At 51.3% G+C, this 22,472-nt stretch overlaps 1 protein-coding gene across 2 annotated transcripts in view; it reads right to left on the bottom strand.

The window, feature by feature from the left end:
• Nucleotides 1-144: 144 nt before the first annotated feature.
• The window catches only part of SYN3 (synapsin III), a 511,043-nt gene continuing 488,715 nt past the window's right edge, over nucleotides 145-22,472 (bottom strand). For both annotated transcript variants that reach the window (XM_075552698.1, XM_075552697.1), the window contains 4 exons: nucleotides 13,633-13,767; nucleotides 12,404-12,491; nucleotides 7,364-7,646; nucleotides 145-277 (listed from right to left, as the gene is read on the bottom strand). In XM_075552698.1, coding sequence (XP_075408813.1) covers nucleotides 145-277; nucleotides 7,364-7,646; nucleotides 12,404-12,491; nucleotides 13,633-13,767 — 639 coding nt within the window. The remainder of the gene's footprint in view (nucleotides 278-7,363; nucleotides 7,647-12,403; nucleotides 12,492-13,632; nucleotides 13,768-22,472) is intronic.

Raw genomic sequence — 22,472 nt, 5'->3', positions numbered from 1 at the left:
GACAACGCTGGGATGTCCTGGGACAGCGAGAATGAGGAGACAGAGCGGATCAGTCCCCGGGTCAAAGGCATTCAGAAAGTATATTCGCAGGCCCTCCATTCTGTTCCTGCCAGGAGGTGTGGCAGGTGGGGGACCTGCGCGGGCTTAGTCTGAGAAGAGGCTGGCGAAGGACTTCCTCAGGTTTCGGATGGTTTCAGCCTTGGCCTCATCTTCGCTCGGGGCCCCTGGCTGGGATGCGTCCGACGTGCTGAGGCTGTTCGTCAGGGACCGAGATTTGCTGAAACAGAAAGGCATGTGGGTTGAGGGAAGACAGCCTCCTTAGGAGGTGGGGGGGGGGAGGGGGAGGGGAACTTTTAAAAAAATAATCATTTCATTGGAGGGGCTCTTAACATCTTAAAACAATCCATCATTCAACTGTATCAAGCACACTTGTACGTATGTTGCCATCCACATTTCCAACACATTTTCTTTCTACTTGAGCCCTTGGTATCAGCTTCTCCTTCCCCCCCTCCTTCCCCCACCCTCCCACCCTCATTGAATCCTTGCTCAATTATATATTATTATTGTTATTTTGTGTCTTACAAGGGCCGTTGTCTCCACCCACATTTCGGTTATCCATCCCCCTGGGGGAGGTGGGGCTATATATCCAACCTTGTAATGAGTTTCTCCTTTCTCCCCCTCCCCCCAGCCCCTCCCCTCATGATAGCACTACTCCCACAGCTGTTCTTGAGGGTTTATCTGTCCTGAATTCCACGTGTCCAGAGCTCTTATCTGTGCCAATGTGTGCAAGCTGATCTAGCCAGATTTGTAAGGTAGAACTGGGTCATGATAGTGGGGGGAGGAAGCATTCAGGAACTAGGAGAATGATGTGTGTTTTGTCAGTGCTATACTGCACCCTGGTTGACTCGTCCCTTCCTTGTAACCCTTCTGTGTGTGGGGGGATGTCCAATTGTCCACAGATAGACTTTGGATCTCCACTCTAAACCCCCTCTTTCGCATTGATATAAATGTTTGTTTGGGATCTTTTGATACCTGATTCTGTCGATACCTCATGAACACACAGACTGGTGTGCTGCTTCCATATGGGCTTATTTGCTTCCCTGCTAGATGGCTGCTTGCTTGACTTCAAGCCTTTAAGACCCCAGATGCTATATTTTTTGATAGCCGGGCACCATCCTCTTTCTTCACATTTGCTTATGCATCCCTTTTGTCTTCAGCGATTGTGTCGGGAAGGTGAGTATCAAAGAGTGCCAGGTTATTAGAACAAAGTGTTCTTGTGTTCAGAGTCCTTGAGTAGTCGCCCAAAGTTCTTCTGCTATCTTAACACTTAACATATACATATATGTACATTGGCCTTTATCCCTTTCATTATTTCATTGGGAGGGGGGGCTTTCTTGAGAGCAAGATGGGAGAGCCCCATCACTATAATGCCAGCAAGACTAGAAACCAGGCATCGTAACCACTTACATGATGCTGGCCACTGGACCCACACAGCTTAACTGTTACAATACCCTTGCAAGGCGGTTCTTATCTTAACTTGTTGCTTTTTTAAAAAACGCATCTTAAAAATTTTGCTCACATAGAGGTATGAAGCAGACCATTTATAGATACTACGTGAAAGTGAAAGAGAAACACCATGTGGTTCCAGTTCACACATACATGGGTTTATGCCCAACAAAACGTGTCTAAACATGTCTTTGTGATAGCTGGAATTCTAACTGCCTGGCACAGAGGCAGTGGCTCACCGAGCCCACTACCTTGTTCAAGTCTCCACGAGGGGCCTTGGAGGGCTCAGCCCACACTCACCCTCTTCCCACAAGACCAGGCTGCTCGGGCAGTGGCTGCACCAGCCTGGCCGGAGTGCTGTCCTGCCTCTCTATACAGACCTGCTGGCAGAGGGCTTCTACCTCCCATCAGGATGGTGCCTACTGACTAAGTTCTCGCAGTGGAGTGGGAATCGGGCTCTGTGTTCTAGCCCCATGTGCTCTATACGGCCTTGGGCTAGTTCCGACCTCATGGGCAAGATGGGCATTGACCGTGCTGGCCCTCAGGCTTCTTGCAGCTCTGATCTTCTGGGCTTCTCATTCCCACCTTTCTTCGGAAACCTTTATGATCCATTCCGGACTCTTTGGGGAGTCTGGTAGTGCTTACTGTTTGAACCACGGTGTGCTGTTGGCTCTCAGGTCAGCCTGCAGCATTTGCTCGCTGAGCAGATTTTGTGAGCCATGTCTAGTGCTGGGCATGTGGACTTGAATGTGACCCCATCCCTGCCCCCCCCCCCCCGCAGAGGGCCCCAGCCTAGCGGAGGTGACAGCTGTGTAGGAAGAGGTCATGCCTTCCTTCATGGGTTGAAGAGATGTGCACATGACCTCATCGGTCCTTTAAAAACATGGAAATCCTCTTCAGAGAAGGAATGTCCTTTGGCCCTTGGCTGCTCTTTACAGTCTTATTCAGGCCCAGGCCCGGAGCAGGTATTCAGTCAATAGCTGACAACTTGAATAGAACTTAATAATATTTTGGCTGTTTGGGGTCCTTTGCAATTCCAGATGAATTCTAAAACCAGCTTTTCCATTTTTGCAAAAAACAAACAAACATACAAACCAGCCAGCCGGCAGCGGCAAAGAGTCTGTGTTGCTAAGAGGCTTTTGGTCGCTTTCTCTCCTTCTCTCGTGGCCAGAGAGGAGGAGCGTGGAGGGGACTCGGGAGGGAGGCGACTGGAGGGGTGAGGGTAGGCGTCATGGAGGGTGGTGGTGGGTGGGGGGATGGTTTGAAGAAGAAGAAACTCCTTCTTCTCTCTCAGGCTCAATCCCTTCTCCAGGCTCCAGTTGCCTTCCCCCCACCTCCCCTCAATTCAAGGTTGAAGTGGGGTAAAAGTGTCCTGTCCCTTTAAAAATAGAAATAAAAGTACCCTGCTCCCCCCCCCAAAAAAAAAGACCATTGAGATTTTGGTATGGATTGTAATGAATCTGTCACGTGCTTTTGGGAGTATTGTCAGCTTGCTATTAAGTATTCCAACCCATGAACATGGGATGTCTTCTCATTTAATTAGGTCTTGTTGAATTTCTAGGAGCCCTGCAGGTGTAGAGGCTACGAGTTGGGTTGCTAACTTCAAGGTCAGCCGTGTGAAGCTACCAGCTGCTCCAGGGGAGAGAGAGGAGGCTTTCTACTCTGTAAAGGGTCACAGTCTCAGAAACCCCCTGGGGCGTTTCTAACCTGTCCTGTGGGGATGGACAACGAGATGGAGCTGACTTGATGGCAGCGAGTTAAAAACATTTTTCCTTTTCATTAATGTTCTGTAGTTCTCGGTAAACTAAGAGTAAGTAAAAAATCACTGCTACAAAATCATAGACCCCACGATGAAGGATAACCCTTTCCTCTAGTTCTTTCATGCTCCCTCCCAATGATGCAGGACCCCAAGTCTACCTCACAAATCCAGCTAGACCAGAGCATGCACATGCGTACAGATCAGAGCTGGAAACACAGGGAGTCCAGGACGGATGAACCCTTCAGGACCAGTGCTGAGAGTGGCGATACCAGGAGGGTAGAGGGAAGGTGGGGTAGAAAGGGGGAACCGATCACAAGGATCTGCATATAATCCACTCTCTGAGGGATGGACAACAGACAAGTGGGTGAAGGGAAATGTTGGACAGTGACAAAATAATAATTTATAAATTATCAAGGGTTCATGAGGGAGGGGTGGGGAGGGAGGGGAAAATGAGGAGCTGATACCAAGGGCTCAAGTAGAAAGAAAATGTTTTGAAAATGATGATGGCAACAAATGTACAAATGTGCTTGACACAATGGATGGATGTATGGATTATGATAAGATAGAATAGAATGATTTTAAAAAATCATAGACCCCTTATTAAACAAAAACATCAAAGTGTGAAGCAGTTGTTTGGACCCCTCCTCCATGCAGGTCTGTGCACTTTGAAGGCAGTGTGTCCGTCTCTAAGCCTTCCCCCACATCATTCTGTCAGAAGGGCAGTTTGGGCAGCATCGAGGGACTTGATGGGTGCTCCTTTTAAATGTCCTTTGAGTTTGGGCGATAAAAAGTCTGAAGGGGCAAGATCAGGATGGAGTAAGAATTCCTGATAAACTTCCCATAGGCTAGCCCTCGCCACTCTCGTAGAATGAGGAAAAAGACGTCACGATGGACAAAAACGTCCTTGTCATCACTCCTGGTCTCCTCCTCACCAATGGAGCTTTCAATTTCCTTAAAACTTCTTTCTACTAAGTCCCCTGATTGTGCTGTGTCCGTGGAGAAAGCTTATCAGGATTACACTTGGGAATCTCCCCAAACGGTCTCCATAAACCCTGAGTGACTTGTCTTGAACGGAACTTGCTTAGCAGGTCTCCTTGGGAGTCTCTGTTTTGGTTGGACCCTTTCCCCTTCGGCACCGTAATGAGTCTGTGAGAATGCTTGTCTGCGGCCATCCCCGCATCACGGAGACGTGTGCAAGCACAGTTCGTTTGGACAAGCCCTTCTACGAACGAACTGGAGCCCTGGTAACAGTACTTTTGGACTTCCTCCTCCTCCTCCAAGTCTTTACCTCCTCGGTTATCTTTCCTCCTACGTAATTTATACCTTTTCGATGCTATATAAATGAAATAGTTGTCTTAATTTCCCTATCAGCTTGTTTGATGTTTAAAAAAGTCTTTTAGCCTATAAATCTGTTGAATTCATTCATTGACTCATGTATTTTGGGGGACATGGATGCTCTAGATGTAAAATCAGATTATCTGCAAAACCAAACAATATTTTGAAAAGCAAGAAATCGGGAGATGTAAGGTTTTCTAGCTAGATTAGCATAAGGTCAGTGTCCCGGATGGCTTAAATGCCCAAGTCCTGTGATTAACTGGGCTCATTTTTTTTTTTTTACATCGTGAGAGGCCGTGCAGATACATATTTAGATGCAGGCGGCATCTATGGGTTAGTCACTGTAATCCTCATAACAACAATGCGAGGTGAGTATCATTCTCCCCACTTGGGGCAGGAGGATATTGAGGCTTAGAGAGGTTAAGCTGCGTATCTGAAGCTGTGTACCTGGTAAGTGTTAGCTGGGATTTGAACCCAGGTAGCCCGATCCGAGATTCTCTGTTGTGAAACACAATGCCACATTGACCTGGAGGGCCATTTGCCGATCTCTGTCGAACCAAATACTATGCATTCAGACCATGGCTGCAGCAGTGCCATTTCCGGTGTGTTCTCTACACCTAAATGTGCATACATGGTCAAGAACGAAGCAAGAAGGGTGCATTCAAGGTTATTCCTGGCCGTTTCCTTTGCACACACAGCCAGTTTCTGTTGAGGGTAGATTTGTTAGCCAGGACAACTGCGCCAAAGAATCCTCCGTGGCTGGGAAAAGGAGAAAACTTTCAGTGAATTGAAGATCCCCAGGACTTACTGTGAAGTGAAACCAGCAGGGTGTGTCAGCATGGTGTGTCAGGAGGTTGGGAGGGGATCTGAACATATAGTTCAAATTTGCATCAGGTGACCCTGGAAGGAGACCCAAGGAGCTGACCCAAGGGGCGGTCCCAGCTAGGGAGCAAGGCGGGGCCACACGTAGACCTTTGAATGTGTTGAGCCACATGAATGTATTGTCTAATTTTTAGAAATCGTGGTTAGCACGATCACTGGACTGGAGGTCACGAGTCCCATCCTAGCTTACCAGCCGTGGGAACTTGGGCAAGGGACTTGACCCCTATGTACTTAATTTGTAAAAGCTGGGCGTCATCACCATCAATGACAGTGAGGTGTCTGGGTGTTTGAAACGTTGAAGGTTCAAAAAACAAGTGTCAACAAAGCAGCCCTCCTTCCCACCCCCCACCATGTAAGGTGCTGGGTGCAGAGAAAGCGAACACTGGATGTTAACTGTGACATGATGGTGGCCAATAGGAGATGGCAAGCTGCGGTGTGACTTCCCAAGCTGGAGCTCAAGAAGCCTCCGTGCTTGGACTTTTGCCCCTTTGGACACAGTTCTATGGTGTCAGGAAGCTCGGGCTAGCCTGCTGGAGGATAAGATCCCTGGACAGAGGGGCCCAGGGGACACCATCACCGACAGCTAGATAGGAGAGTGCTGGTGTGAGCCCCTCTTGCAGTCTTGGTGAGACAGTTAAAGTTTATTGTGCCAACCGGGCCGATAAACACATGTGAGGTTCATTGAAGGGTGGCGAGATAAATGGCTTGGTGAGTCTTGCCTTTCGAGTTCTTAGATCTCTTGCTTTGTGATGGTTGGACCAGGGTGCAGCTGCCTTAGCCAGTTCCCTGCTTCAGCTGGCAAGGCTGACTTTCTGCAAGACACCCCCAAAGAGAAGCCGCATGGACCTAGCCCGATGCAGCCCTGGGTGCTGGAGAAGCCATGTGGAGACCTCTGCCAGCACTGAGATGCTTACACGTTCACTGACTCAGCTTTCCTCCTGCAGACGGCATCATTGCATGTATTTGTGAGATGGAGGAGGACTTTGCGGATTGGTGTCAGACTTGTGGGCTTGGGCAGCACTGGGTTGGGATGTTCTCTTGATGTGCACTTACCCTTTATATAAAACTCTTATACATGAGTTTCTGTGGATTTGTTTCTCTAATATATTCACACTAACACATTTGGTCCTGTTGGACCTGCCCGATGTTCACAGTCACGTGAAAGATCCCATAAGCGTGCAGTTCCCAGACGTAACAAATAAAAACACAGGAGACCTGATTACATTTGAAGTTTAGATTAAAAAACAAGCTAACTAAAAATCTTTTGAGTAGAAATAGATCTCACACCATATTGGGCGCATACTTCTTCTCAAAATCAGTCCTTGTTGACCTGAAATTCAAGTTCAACTGGATATCCTGTATTTGATTTGGCAACTCGATAGGAGAGACCGGAGGAAGCACCTCCCAGCTGAGTCAAGCTCAAAACAAATTCACAAATCACAAAGTCAGAACAAATAAAATGGTGATTTTCCTAAGTTCTTAAGTGTCAGGCTGGCGTGTTACACAATAAGAGATAAATAAAAAAACTCCAAATTCACTGCCCTTGAGTCGATGACGACTCACAGTGACCTTCCAAGACTGCCCCTGTGAGTTTCTGAGACCACAACGCTTTACAACTGTGGAAAGTCCCATCTTTCTCCCACGGAGCACGAAATAGGTGATGCATTTATATCTCGGCAATGTTCGGGTGGGCCTAATCTATACTCTCTCCTTGCTGGGCACTATAGCTCAAGCTCCACCGTCCAATGCTTTCTACCTATTGAAAGTCTAGGAGAGCCCTTGAAGGGCTGTCCGTTGTCTGAGTGCCTGGCTCTGCATTGGTCCAACTCTGCCCACCCACCGATGCCAACCAGCACCCTTCCGAATTCCCAAAGCACTTACTTGAGATGGGGGTGGGGTGGTGCTATCTTCTTGGGCTCTTCGCCCTGTTGGGAGCTGCTGCGGCCCTGCACGGGGGGCCGGGGCTGAGAGCTCAGGCCTGGCTTGGAGACCTGGTTTGGTGAGCTGCTACCAGCCCGGGACAGCTGTGGGGAACCTGGCGACCTCTGCTGCTGTGGAGAGCCAGACTGGGGACTCAGAGGTTGCTGGCCTTGCGGGGAAAGCCTCTGCTGGGAGGGGCTTCCAGATCTTGGGGGCTGAGAAGACTGAGCCTGGCGAGGACCTCCTGTAGGAACCACAGAACAAAGCAGAACAGAGCACACCTTGTTCACAACTGAGAGCCGTTCACAATGCTGCTCACAGCGGCTTTTCACGACAGCGAAGAGCTGAAAACAATATAAATGCCGAACATCAGGTGTTTCCGTTCAGGGTTTTACCTCGTTTGGGCCTCTAGGTTGGAGGACCCTTTGACCTCAAATTCAAACACCTCTGGGACCAGGTGGGTACACAAGTACCGCATGTTTATGCAAAGCATGCATCTGTCGCGTGGGTTTTTGCAAGCCACGCCATCCCCGGCGCATTCGGTTTTCATGCGTGCTATGCGTGTCCTCTGCGTGCATGATTCATGTGGGTGCATGATTCATGTGGGTGCATGATTCATGTGGGTGCATGATCTACAGGGAGGAAGGTAAATAAATCAGGAGGGTGTAAAAATATCACGTGGCTTTTAAAATTTCTCCCACTTGACAGAAAAAAAACATGGGTTCATATTTTTCTAAAGAAGCTGTAAGAAGAAGAAAGAGGAGGAGGAGGAGGAGGAGGAGGAGGAGGAGGAGGAGGAGGAGGAGGAGGAGGAGAAGAAGAAGAAGAAGAAGAAGAAGAAGAAGAAGAAGAAGAAGAAGAAGAAGAAGAAGAAGTCAAATCACTGTTGATGTGACCAGGAGTAGGGCCTCGGGCAAAGATGGGAGTCTGCCTCGCTCACGGCAGCAGTTGCTTTTCCACCTGCATGGAGGGGTCCTAGGCAGGAAGTCAAAACCAAACTCATTGTCAACGAGTCTGCTCCGACTCATAGCACCCCTAGAGGGCGGGGTAGACCTGCCCCAGGTGTGTTTCTGAGACGTCACTCTTTACAGGAGTACAAATCTTGTCTTTCTCCCTTGGAGTGACTGGTGGTTTTCAACTTCTGACCTTGAGGTTAGCAGCCTGACCCAGAACCACGATGTCAGCAGAGCTGCTCCAGCTCCTGGTTTTTAAGGACGGGTCGACTTCTTAGTTTTAAACCCAGTGTAACTCAAAGGAGACATCCATACTCCACTTGAGTGTCAAGCAGCACCTTTACTGGGGCTGAAGTCGCCCATCGCAGTAACTCAGGGCTTCATCCCCAGGTGGGGTGAATGTTGTAATCCACTGATTATGTGGAGCGTTTCTCGGGTTACATGAATTCTCCCAACACAATCGTTCTGCAAAGTCTCTCTCGCATGGAACTACAACATCATTCGTATGAAGGAACAGCATCACTAGTAACTAACCGAGTGAAAACCTTTTAAACAACAGATTTCGCCAGTCAGTCATTCTCCAAAAAGCCACAGATGCAGGCTCACAGATAGCAGTGGCCACGACACAGTAAAGACACCAACACACCTGACGGCAGCAGTGACCGTGGACACTGGTGGTCAAAACCGCGCTGCCAGCTTCCAGTCGGTACCGATGAAACCAGATGACTCCAAGCACCATTGTACTTGGGCTAGGATGGCAGCTCTGACCAGTGCTCACTAGTAGGTTAAGACCACAAATAAGCATGTCCCCCTGGAAGAAGAGTTGTAGCCCCTGAGTATGTGGGTACAGGCACCCTGGGTTTACGAAAGCTTGCTCTTATTATGACGAACTTCAGGGACAGTCTGTGGAACCATGGCACAGACATTTTGTCCTCAGTGATTTTGTTGTCCCTCCCTCTGACGATGTGACCTGGTGTGGCCTTTACCCCCCTGAACCCTCAAGGATGGCACTGACCTTACAGGTTACATGTTGCACCACACCACACCAAACCAAACCAACCCAACCCAACCCAACCAAACCCAACCCAACCCAACCCAACCAAACCAAACCAAACCCACTGCCGTCAAATGGATGCTGACTCGCAGCAACCCGACAGGGCAGGGTAGAACTGCCCCCAGGGAGTTGCCCCTGTGACTTTCTAGAGCTCCATCTGTCTCCCTCGGAGTGGCTGGTGGTTTCGAACTGCTGAGCTTGCCGTCGGCAACCCACCTTGTCCCCAGCACAGGTGCCTTTCAGAATCTGAATCCCCATTTGTGGTTGTCATGAAGTGCTGCCAAGTTAGTCCCGACTCACAGTGGTCCTAGGCACGGCGGAATAAAACTGTGCCCGATCCCGTGCCAGCCTCACATTGCTGTTGTATGTAAGCCCATTGCTGGGACCGCTGTGTCCATCCATCCACTTGGTGGGCGGTGGGGGCGGGGCGGCGGTACCCTGACTCCCTGCTCACCCAGCCCGGGGATCTTTTCCAGGAACTTGTCTCTCCTGAGCGCAGGTCCCCAGTCTCGCCATCCTTGCTTCTAAGGAGCATTCTGACTATACTTCTTCCAAGACGGATCTGTCTTGTTCTTGCAGTCCACAGAACTGTCAGTAGTGTTCGCCAGCTCCATAGTTCAAAGGCATCCATCCGTGCTCCCTTGGTCTTCCCTGTTCATCGCCCACTTCCACCTATGCAGGCTACTGTCCACACGATGCCTGAGGTCGGGCGCACCTCCGTCTTCAGAGTGACATTGTTGACCTTCAGCACCTTAGAGCGCTCTTGTGCACCAGACCTTCCTCCACACACTGCATTGTTGGATCCCGTGACTGTTTTCCACGAGCACTGATCGTGGCCCTTGACCACTTCCATCTTTCCTCTGCTAATTGGTCATTTATTATTGGTGAGTCCTTAGTATTCACCCAAAGACACCTAGTTATTTTGTCCAGCTACTTGCAAAACCAACAATGTAGCATTTAAAATTTTTGTGCTCACATACAAAACCCATTAACTTATGTACCGAAAATTATTTGCCTAAGCCCAGGATTAATACCCCCTCCCCCACAAATGACGTGCATCGAAAGAAGGCTGGTGGAGAATGAGCAAGCCAATAATGTGACCTTGTTATTTGGGGAACACAATGAAAGCATTATTTTTTTAAAATCAGTCTCGTTATTTTTAATCTGGATATTAATTCAGTGGGTATTTTCTTCAATTACCTTAATTGGTTTTAAATGGGCTGTTTTTCAACACCACTAAAAGTATGTTTTGCCTCATGTCCCTCAAAATAATATCCCTTTATCGAGTGTGCCTCCTCGCTGGGCCCTAGGAGGAACTCAGAATACAGGCGGCCTCTGTTTCCAGAGTGCTGTGCTCAGATGTGTTTTCCCAAGTAAGTCATAAGGAAGCGTAGAAAAGATGGGGGCTGAGCAGGGCCCCAGCCAGGAGCCTGGCGGACATGTGTTACTATGGAAGTATTGTCAGGCAGGAAGGCAGCGGGGCTGTACTGGTTATAATGATTATTAGCGGTAACAACCATGAAGAACCACATGAATATCCTAATTGTTAGTAAGTCACATGCCATCAATGAGAAGAGTTACTAGAGTAATCGTTAGTAGTAAAATATGCATAGTAAACGAGCTAACATCTACCCGTGTGGACTGAATTGGGTAACTCCAAAATCCGGGTTGGAGGCTCAAGCACTGGAACAATGGTGAGGATGGAGCAGGATGGGGCAGCGTTTCGCTCCATGGTTTATGGTTCACAGGTCGATTGGAGTGAGAACCAACTCACAGCACCTGTTGGTGCCATTGAGTCAATTCTGACCCATCGCCACCTGTTCACAACAGGTGACACCGCCTGGTCCTGCGCCAGCCTCACCACTGTCCCTGCGCCTGAGCCCATGGTGCAGCCGCTGTGTCCGTCCACCTCTTTGAGCACCTTCTGCTTTTTCGCCACCTCTGCACTTTACCAAGCACGATGTCCAGGGACTTGCCTCTCCCGACAACATGTCCAACGAGTGTAACGCAGTCTCGCCATCCTCATCTCTAAGGACTCCTCTGGTCATATTTTTTCCAAGGCAGATCGGCTTGTCCTTTCAGCAGTCCATGACACTTTCAATATCCTTCTCCAGCACCGCCATTCAAACGCATCGATTCTTCCTGGGTCTTCCTTATGCAATAGCCAACTTTCACATGCATGGGAGGCCACTGAAAATGCCATGGCTCGGGTCAGGCACACCTTAGTCCTCAAAGTAGCATCCTTGCTTTTCAATGCTCTAAAGAGGTCTTGTGCAGCAGATGGACCCAATGCAACAATGGGTCTTTTGATCGCTTATCTGTTGCTTCCATAGCGTTGCTTATGGATCCAAGCAAAACCCTTAACAACAACACAATCTGGGTGGGGATCCCGACCCCGTTCCTGTGGATGTAATCCCGCTGGGAACAGGTCTCTCATGGTCAGGTTAATGAAACCATGCCAATGTCAGCAGGAGCGGGGAAACTTTTTTTTCCTCCCTGTAAAGGACATTTATCACATTTGTGGGCCATCCCGGTCAAACATTTAACTACCTCACCCCTAGTGTGCGCCTGGAACCGCTTCCCTCTGAGAGGTGTGTGGTATCAGCTGGTAGTCATGCTCCATGACCCCTACATGGCCCTCCCTCATAGGGTCTCTGTAGGGCAGGGTAGTCTGCCCCTGCGTGTCTCCGACTATAAGCTTCAGGACGGTAGAAAGCCCTGTCTTTCTCCCTTGGGGTGGCTCGTGGTTTCCAACTGGTGACTTTGGGGATTGCTGCCCAGTGTGTGACCACTGTGACACCAGGATGCATTCTTGACATTGAGCCTCATGGTCTCCTCCATTCTGCAGATGGACGCAGTGCACACAGCATGGGAGGTGGGGGAAGCAGGAAGAAGGATTTCCCAGGGTGCCCCTGAAAATCCCACACGGCTCCCAGGATGCCTCTGACCCGCCCACTGAGGTGGAGGCTCTCGTTGGCCGGCCAGGGGTCCTACCTTGGGTGGGTGGGCGTGGCTGGGGCTGTCCAAGCTGAGGCCCCAGCTGAGTTTGTCCTGGGGATTTTGCTGGTTTCATCTGAGGAGCCTGGAGCAGGAGAGAAGAAGCCGGCTGAGATCACCACAGCCACGGACTCCGTGTGTGTGTGTGTGTGTGTGTGTGTGTGTTCATGGGTGGGGGCAGGTGATAAACAAGATCTTGTTACTACTGAGGCAAAATTCACAGAGCAGACACTCCTGAGGTAGTCAGAGTGATGATTATGATCTATGTTTACATACAGGTAACCTTAGTTCAGAGGGAGCTCAGAGTCACCCCATCAGCCTGTGTTCACTTTAGGGGGGCAAGCACGGGTAGATTTTGACACTAGCGTGTGCAGGAAGCTCAGAGGCCAGCAAGCACGTTTGGAGAATCTGTGGTATTCCATGGTGCTCCTGTGGAGAGAGAGGCTGGGGGAACTAGGGACAACACACCGTTTCCTTTGATTGGTGCTCTGGGGACACACGGAGGGCAGGTGTGTACACACACGCAGATGTTCACACACACATTCTCTCTCACACACACTTGTACACTCACATGCATATGAACACATACACACATACCTGTCTCTTCTCTCTCACACACACACATAGGTGTATGCTCGAACACACCGACACACACCCTTTCTCTCACACACTCCTATACTCAACACCCCCCCCCCCACACAGATGCACGCTTGAATACACGGATGCTCATATGCTCTTCTTCTCACACTCAGAGACTCACTCACACATACACACTCAGATACTCACACACACACTCAGATACGCACACATACACACTCTCAGATACACACACGCACATGCACACTCAAACACAGATACACACTCATGAGACACACACTCACACATACACACACACCCATATACACATACCCCCCCATACTAACACACACAATTCTCTAGCACACATTCCCACATGCTCATGCACTGCCTCATTCCTCACCCTCACACACTGCAGGCAGGCTCACGATGGAGGACAGAGCTTGGCCAGCTGACTTTGTGTGTTAACCCTGTCTGCTCCCAGTGGACAAGCATCTCCTCCCTGGGGGGCTAGAGGGAGGAGGGGCCCTTGCAGAGAGGCTCCGGTGGCTCCTGAGTGGGGCATCACCCTTGGACCCTGGGACTTCCAATTTCTAGACAGCCCAACATCTCTCACGGCTGCACACTCTCCCCTGCTCCCAGGAGCTTACCCAAGGTCTCAGGGGCGAGGGCACGGTGCCCCCTGGCACCAGGAGTTGGCTCATCCTGGAGACCACCAGGTCAGCCATCAGCTGTTTGTCCTCCTCCACGTGCTCCCCAATCAGGGGCATGGAGCTGTCCATCACCTGCGGGGAGAGAAAGAGGGGCTGAGGTCCCCCGCAGGTCCCCTGGCCACAGGCAGCCTCTGGTCCTGGCTCAGGATGCGGAGCAGACATGGCCACGAGATGGCGCTTCCTCCACGCAAACCCGCAGCCCAGCACCTCCAGCTCCACCCCCAGTTCTCCGGCCAGAGCCCTGCAGAGAGCCCTGGTTGGGACCCTCTGATGGCCGTGGGGGAGTTGGTGTCCATCCCCTCCTTTCTCACCCTGGCCCCTGCCCAGGGTCAGGGCTGGCTTCTCCTCTCTTGGCCCGAGGTGAAGGCTCTCCACAAGGCGGGATCCACAGAGAAGGGGGCTCCCAGACACACGACCAAGGGCATGGCCAGGGGTTGGCCCGGGGCTGCAGAGCAGAGGGCAGGGCAGGGCCTGCTCCCTGGGGCTCTGGCAGAACACACGGCCAGCAAGACCCATGCCACCGCATCACGGGATCTGGCCTGTGCATTTTACAGATGGGGAAACTGAGGTCCAGAGTGGGGAAGGGACAAATCACAGAAGGCAGCAATTCAGGTGACTCCAGGCACTGGTGGCTGGCAGCTAGGTCTTGAAGGCAGCCAGGTGTTGACAGGCCTGCAGAGGTCTTTGTACCTGCCCCGCTGCCACAACTCGGCCCCCAGCCCACTGCCCCTGGGTTGGTTCTCTCCTCCTCCAGGGCTTTATGCTGCCCTTGCTTCGGGTTGCCCCCTCTCTTTCAGAAAGTGTCACCCCTCTGCCTGTGTCTCAGAGGTCTGGTTCTGAGAGCTCTTACAGGCCCAGGTGAGAATGGGCTTGCTGACCGCTCTGTGGGGTCAGCTCCCCAGGGTGACCAAGTGAGAGCCCCTTCCAGACATTCAAAATCCCTGGTGCTCAAGTCCCTTAAACAACGCAGAAGCTGTGGAGACAGCACCTCACGGCTCCTCTTGGCCTCAGAGGGGCGGCTCTGATCACGTCCTTGCTTTGTGTCTCCTGGGATTTTGGTCCTATGTTTGGTTGAAGCCATGGGTGTTGACCCCATGAACACAGAAGGCTGAAAACAATTTTTTTTCTCAAAAAGTTCATGGAAAAATAGGATGGAAAGATAACGGACTGTCCCATAAGCGTGGGTGAAGGGAGACAGTGCAAGATACATAATGAAAATTTATCATTTATCAAGGGTTCATGAGGGAAGGAGGGGAAAAAAGAGGAGCCGAACCAAGGGCTCAAGTAGAAAGCAAATGTTTTGAGAAGGATGAGGGCAACAACTGTACAAATGTGCTTGACACAATGGTCATAAGAGCTGTAAGAGCTGCAATAAGGTGATTTATTAAAATTAAAAACAAAACAAAAAGTTAGTGGGAAGGAAGGGGAGGCTGCATCTCACAAACTTTGGATATGGTGTCAGGAGGGACCAGTGGCGGAAGGGAAGGGAAAGAGAGGATGGCCCTTGACAAGATGGATGGACACAGGGACAGAACAACAGTGGTGTTGGTGCTGGCCCATGCGGCGCTTTGTTCCGTACGGTGGTTCCGTACGGTGGTTGCTATGGGTGGGATCCCACTCGGCGGCACGGAGCGACAGCAGCGCCAACGTTTTGAGGTCTAGATCCACAGGTATCCACGTCAAACACATCTGTTAGCAAGTCCTAGAAACCTGTATTAAACAGCAACGTTGGCAGATCAAGCTAGTGTCTCAACATATTCGCCCTCTGCGTGGAGACACACTCCTGACGTCGGGGTCTCCATCTCTAGCCCATCCACGAAAACCTCGGCCCTCTGAGATCCATGGGCAACGTGACGGTCAGGCATCCCTGAGGGACTCAGACTGTGTGCCTTCCCAGTGCACTTTGAGTTCGGGAACCAAAAAGAAGTCTTGAAGGGTCCCGGTCAGAGATGGCGGGTGAACGGGGACAGGTGTCCTGGTGGCGTGCTCACGGGGTCCTTGCTGCCCTCGAAGCATGAGCAGGCATGGTGCTGTGATGGAAGGAAAGCATTCTTGGTACAGCTGTCCTGGTCGTTGACTCACTATTGTTGCTGTCCATTTTCTTTGGAAACGTCTTCCTCATACGTCCCCGTGACCTTCGTGAACATCCATCAAGATTTGACATCCCCTAAAGCAGTCACCATCCCCCTTCTGAGCTGACCTCTCTGCTGTGAACTCAACTGGCCCAGAAGATCCCCGCAGAAGGCACTGTTTTGATAAGGCCTTTGAAAACCAAGCATTTTTTGGTCACCTTCAGGCGACCAAGACAAGTGTAAGGCTGAGAGAACTTGTCTACAGCCATCCCCTGACTGCGAGGATGCATTTCAGCGGGTTTGGTTTGGAATAAACCCATGCATGCATGTATGAGCTCGAACACCAGCAGCAATATGTTTGGATTTGTGTGTGTGTGTGTGTGTGTGTGTGTGTGAAACAAAACACTGGCCAATTCAACAATTTTTATACCTATGATTTAGGGACATTGGCTATATTCTTTATGTTCTACAATTATTAGCATTATTCCCCCCCCCCCCGCCCAAATCTTTCCCATCCCCTTTAACAGAAACCCAGCACCTCCTAGGCAGGACTACTTCTTTGGGCCTCCCCCTGGACCAATGGGCAACATCATGATAAGCAGAGAAAAGCCAGAGGTTGGCAGGGTTTTGTCTTGCGGGGATCCACCATCACTGCGCATGGGAGCAGCCGTCAAGGGAGCAGAAGACGTGTTGCACTGGGTGAAGCAGCTGCACAGACCTCTTTAAGGTGCTGACAAGCATGGATGCAGGGGTGTGTCCTCCATGGCCTCCTATGCATGGGAAAGTCGGACGTTGACCAAGGAAGACCATGAAGAATGGCTGCGTTTGAATTGAGGTGCCAGTCAAGCATCTTGAAAGTGCCATGGACTGCCAAGAGGACAAAGACATCTGTCTTGGAAGACATATGGTCAGTATGCACCTTAGAGGCAAGGATGGCTAGACTTTGTCTTACCTACTGGGGACATGCTGTCAGGAGAGACCAGTCCCTGGAGAAGGACAGCAGGCTTGGAACCACAGAGGGGCAGCGAAGAAGAGGAAGACCCTCACTGAGATGGATGGACACAGTGGCTGCAACAGTGGGCCCACACACAAGGCCATTTCTACCTTTGGACCTTCTGTTTCCTCTTTACCTGGCAAACACCTCTCCTCCCTCTGGGAGTACTGTCCCCCAACCTTTGTCCATCAGAGAGCTTGCCCACAGGTTGGTCGGCAGGCTCATTCTCTCAGTGGTGAGTACTAGGCCAGGGGACCCCACGTCCAAGCCTAGGTTCTGCCATGGACTTGTGGGGTGACCTGGGCCAAGCCACTTTTCTTTTTTAATTAATTGCTGAATTTACTTTCTAAAAAGGGTTTGATTGGCATCTAATTCACATATACAATTCAATAGTTCAATCATATTAAGAAGAGTTGGGCAATCATCATCACAATTAACTAAAGAGCATTTCTTCCCCTTGGGCTTATTGTTGTCAGCTCCCCCATCCCCCAATCCCTCCATCGTGCTTCTGGGTAATTATTAATCCAGTGACTATCTCTACAGTCCATCCACCCATATAAAATCATACAAAACACACACGAGAAACTAGACCAAAAAAAAAACAACAAAGACAAAGCCAAACAGAGGAAAACCTCAACAGTAAAGAAAGCAAAATCTACCCCCAATTGAAACAACTTCAGAATGAATCAAAAGGGAGATTAAATGATAAAGTGCACCATTTTGTCATCAGTAGAGCTCACTCCCTGGAGAAGGACATTGTGCTCGGTGAGGTGGAAGGACTTGGATTTTATTATTTACAATCCTTGGATGGCACAGACTAGTGTGCTTCTTCCATGTGGACTTAGTTGACGTCTCACTTAGATGGCTGTTTGTTTTAAGACAAGGCTTTAAGACCCCAGATGCTTTGCTTCCTGATAGATGGGCACTATCTGGTTTCTTCATCTCACTTTGCTACAGCACCCCTATCTTCAGTGATCTCTTCATAAGGGTATCAAATAGGGCCATCAAAATCCATTCATATATATGTGTCTGGTTCACTTTAGAAACATTATTATCATTTTATGATAGAGAAAATTATCAGTCAGCCCCATGGGATGTAAGGTAATCCTATTGATAGTATCACTGCTTTAGCCAAAGGTATAGAATTTAAAACACTGCTGAGAAAAGGTAATTAAACACATATAAGCTGGCTTTTCAGACAGCAATGCATGAATTGTTGACTTGTACAGATTAACAGCTCAAGTGACTGGACACTATTTAATGAACAGTGAGAGCCATGGATAGGGCAACACTTTCAGTCACACTCGTTCACAGAGGCAGAACCATGCCTGTGGCCAAGTCACTTTTCCTCTATGGCTTCATATCTTCTTTTCCCTCAATAGTGTCCTGAGGGAGCTGGGCCCTTCCAGCTGGAACTTTCAGTGGGATGTGCATCTAAAGGTTTTCTATGCCCGTAAAGGATTACAGTCTCAGAAGCTCCCAGGAGCAGTTCTGCACTGCCCTGTGGGGTCCCTAAGTCTGAATCGACTCCATGGCAGTGAGTTTGGTTGGGTGTTTTGGGTGCATCTAAAGCACACACTGGAAGCAGCTAGTCAACTGTAGGATGTGCACTGCGTTCCTAGAAGGATCTCGAACACTGTCTTCAAACTGGGATCCTCACGGGTGGGGTTCCAGGTCTGAGATATCCCAAGATCCCTGAGCCCAGCCACTGGGCCTGCCACGTGAATGGTGGCTGGATTAAGTTCTCATTAGGGATTCTTTCCCCAGGAGGAACGGACTTCTACACCTCACCCTCCACCTCCCCACTCCCTGCTTCTACTCACCCCTTCTGGTCTCTGTTCCCTATAATCCTCACGGAGGGTGGATGGGGTGAGGGTGGGGGGTGGAACAGCCACCACTACCAGGCACCAGAGGTCAGAGGAGTTTGGAATCCTAGAGCGGACACAACGCCATTCTCTTCCAGGCAACATTCGGTCCCCAGACAGGTCAGAGGGGACCAGTTCCCGGGTCTTTCTCCAAAGCGGTACACCAAGCGGCTCTTCACAGAATATCTCACCACAGAGGTGTCTGGAGAAGCCAATCTTTTTGGATTTCCTCTGCTCTTTTTTGGTGTGCTTGCTTGTTTCCCGACTAGGGCACAATACCTTTTACATTCCTGCTAACAAACTCCGCCCCCCCCTCCCCATCCCACTCCACTCTAGCCCCAACCCCAAAGCAAGGAAAACAACGATACAGTGTTTCTTAGGAAAACAGATCTGAAAGGCCATCTTTTCTTCCTTCCCTTCCCTGCCCTCCCCCTTTCTCATTCCCCACTTCTCTCTTTGCCTTCATGTCTTTCTTCCTCTCCCTTTAGTTCTCTCTCTCTCTCCCCTCTGGAACATTTCTGAGATGCGTTCTGTTTTTCACAGTCCAAACCACTGGTCTCACTAAATGAGAAGTCCCTCATTTCCGACCCTTTGCATGTCTGTAGGCAGGGAGCCCAGGCCCTCAGGGCCAAGACCCCACGGGTGAGAGCTGAGGAGACCCAGGGAGCCTATGTCTTTGAGTGCAGCGAGCACTGAACAAAGAGTCACCAGCCCCCCATGCAGTGACATCCACAGGTGTCCCTGCAGAGTAACCGCCATCCAGGCCTGGATTCAAATCTTCACTCGGGGGACTCACCCCAAGCTTTGGGATGAGCTATATGGCCCTAAGCTGTCACTTCACCCCCTGTCGGGGCACGAACTGTGCCTGACACACTGTTGGCAGTTGCTGAGTAACCAGCAGGCTGCATTGTTCTTCGGTGCTTGCTCTTGATCAGGCGTTTGGGCTGCATGGTCTCATTGGAGCCTGTGAGACCCACTGTAGAGATAACCCAACTGAGGCCAGCCAGAGGTGGAGCCGGACTCGGGCCCTGGAGACTGTGCTTTGAAAACAGGACTCTCTCTGGATCGAGGAATCCCCGAGTGCTTTATAAACAAGTAACATTAAAAAGCAACAACATAAAGACAAGAACTTCCATCCAGTCCATTCCCATTCATAGTGACCCCGGAGGACAGGACAGAGCCACCCCTGGGGGTTTCTGAGACTGTAATTGGGGATCAGAAAACCTCATCCTGCAGAGTAGATGGTGGCTTCAAACTGCCGACCTTGCAGTTAGCAGCGGAACATATACCTCAAAGGTCAGAGATTTGAGTTCTCCCAGAGGCCAGAGGGTGACCAAGCAGGCTATTAAGCACCCTCTGGAGCTCCGTTCCCATGGGAGGAAGACGGGGCTTTCTACTCCCAGAAACAGTGTCCGTCTGGGAAACCCATGGGTGCAGTTCTACCCTGTCCTATAGGGTCGCTATGAGTCGGTATCAACTTGATGGCAGGGAGTTTCTTGGTTTGGAGCCTAGTTCCATCAGACACACACGAGCTGGAATCCACTGGTGACAAGTGGCACATGGTCTCCTGAACGGAGCCTCTGTGACTGCGACCTTGCTGCTGGGCCCGGGCTGCTATGTGCCTCCCCGTGCTGCCCAGAGTCAACCTCCACTGAGTTTCATAATTAGATTTCAGAGGCCCTGCTCGGCCCCTAGGGCCTTCTGAGGCATCTTAGGCCAACATGATGTTTGAAACGGTTTTCCTGGGAAAAGGGTAGATTCCTTTAGTGAATGGATGTCTCTCTGGAATGTTTGGACACCCAAACATTCTGAGACACTTGCCTGTCTCCCCTCACCCACCAGGCAAGCCCCAAGCACCAACTGTGTGCCAGCTTCACAGGGCCCTGGCCTGGGCTGCACCCTCAGGGACTCAGGAGCCACTGGGGCAGACATGATGGGAATGCCCGGGAGAAGGGGAGGCCCTTACAGGCAAGGGCAGAGGGCCCAGTGGGTGGCATCCGCTCCCCTGAGCTGCTGATTGCCCGTTGGTCTCCAGGTAGTGGGAGCCCTGCTTTCTGTTCCCTGCAGGAGATGCAGAGACAAGAGTGCCAGGTGAGGCCTTAGAGGCCACAAGGTGCCCCTCAGGAGGTAGAGGGCAGGATGTTGAAGGAAGCAAGCATGGGGGTCAGCTATCCTGTTCACATGTCCCTGAAATGGTGCCTCTGAGGAGAGGCAACAGGGGCACTGAGGGCTGGTGGCAGGGGGGCAAGTAAGCAGCCCCAGGCTGCACATAAAGGTGCTCCTTGCCCAAAGGAGCTTTCTAGAGTGGGGAACCCCCCATCTCCCACCCACCCCTATCCCCAGAATGCTCCCTCAATCCTCTCTCCTGGGAAGAGCAGCTCCTCTTGGCAGGGCTGGCAGGGACCAGAAGGCCCCCACTTTGGAGTTACTGGGTCCTGCTGGGCTGTGAACCCCTAGGGAGTAGCTGGAGGGCTGGCTGGCTGGGGTTCCTCCAGCCCCTACTTTCTGTTTGCCACCTGTGGTCCAAGGCCTGGGGAGCAGGCAGCCAGGACTGGCCCTCACATGTCTCTCTCTGCCTTTGGTCAGCACGCCTCCCCTGCTGTGACTTGAAGAGAGGTCACAGGAGGAGCTGTGAGGGGGCCGGAGGGGAGGAGGGAAGGCTTGTTTGGTAGGCCAGAGGCAGGGAGGCCACAGAGGGTGGAGGGGAGGGTGGGCAAGAGAGGGGCGGCGAGGAAGGGAGAGGAGGTCTCGTTCTTGGGGAATAAGGAGAAACATGGGCAAGTGCTGCGGGAGAACATGATGACCGGACCCTGAAAGACACGGAGGTGGGAGGGAGACTGCGGGATTTGGACAGGAGGATGGTGGGGCCCTGAGAGAGATGATGGGAGTGGAGGTGTGTCCTGGAGCAGCGTGCGGGTTGGGTGAGGAGGATAGTGGGATCATGGGAGCCAGTCCTGGAGGCCAGAGGGGGCTGGTGGGCTTATGAGCAGCACTGAGTGTGCAGAAAGGAGGAGTCTGAGGCATAAGCAGCTGGGGAGGAGGTGTGTTGGGGAGACGGAACTGGGGGCTGCGAGAGGCACTCAGGGGACGCGGAGGGGAGAGGAGGGAGGACATGAGACACAGAGAATCTTAGAAGACAGAGGGGGATTGTGGGGTTGGGAGAGGGGGATTGTGGGATTATGAGACACGGGGAGAGATGGGAGGTGTCCTGGAGGAGAGAGGGGGTTGGGGGATTGGGAGGAGAGGACTGGGGACCCGTGAGAGGGTCCTGGGAGCAGCACAGCCAGGAGAGGAGGTGTGTGGGGCTCTGAGACATAGAGGGAGCAGATATGGGCCTGTGAACAGCATGGCCAGCAGAGGATTGTGGGGGAGTTTCAGACCCAGAGCTCCCCTCAGTGTCTCTCCTGTACAATTGTGCTTCCTCACATCTCCCCAGCCCCACTCTCCCAGCCCGTTCCCGGTCTGGCATCTTTCCCTCCGTCCCCAGTCCCTCCCTCTGCCATGACTCCTCATTAGTCCATCTTCACTCCCAGCCTGCAGAGCCCCTGCCTGCTTGCTCAGGCCCGTCTCCCCAGAGCCATATCCCAGGTCTCAGCCAAGGGGGCCCCCTAGGGAAGTGCATGTTAATTGCATGGACGCGTGGTGGGGGTCCCCGGATCTCCAGGCTGCATGCCCATTTCACACACGGGGACATGGAGGAGCTCTGAGAGGCCCAGAGGGACTGACCTGGGGCCTCCCACTCTGCCCCTACTCTTAGGCCACAGGCTGGGGGGCCAGCACTCAGCTTGTCCTGGCCCCTGGAGGTGCTGTTTGGAACCCGTGGTCGGTTGTTCTGGCGATGCACAT

This window comes from Tenrec ecaudatus, chromosome 6, assembly GCF_050624435.1.
Source record: "Tenrec ecaudatus isolate mTenEca1 chromosome 6, mTenEca1.hap1, whole genome shotgun sequence".
Lineage (NCBI taxonomy): Eukaryota > Metazoa > Chordata > Mammalia > Afrosoricida > Tenrecidae > Tenrec > Tenrec ecaudatus.
The sequence above is the reverse complement of the archived record's forward strand: the minus strand, read 5'-3'. Positions and strand labels throughout refer to the sequence as shown.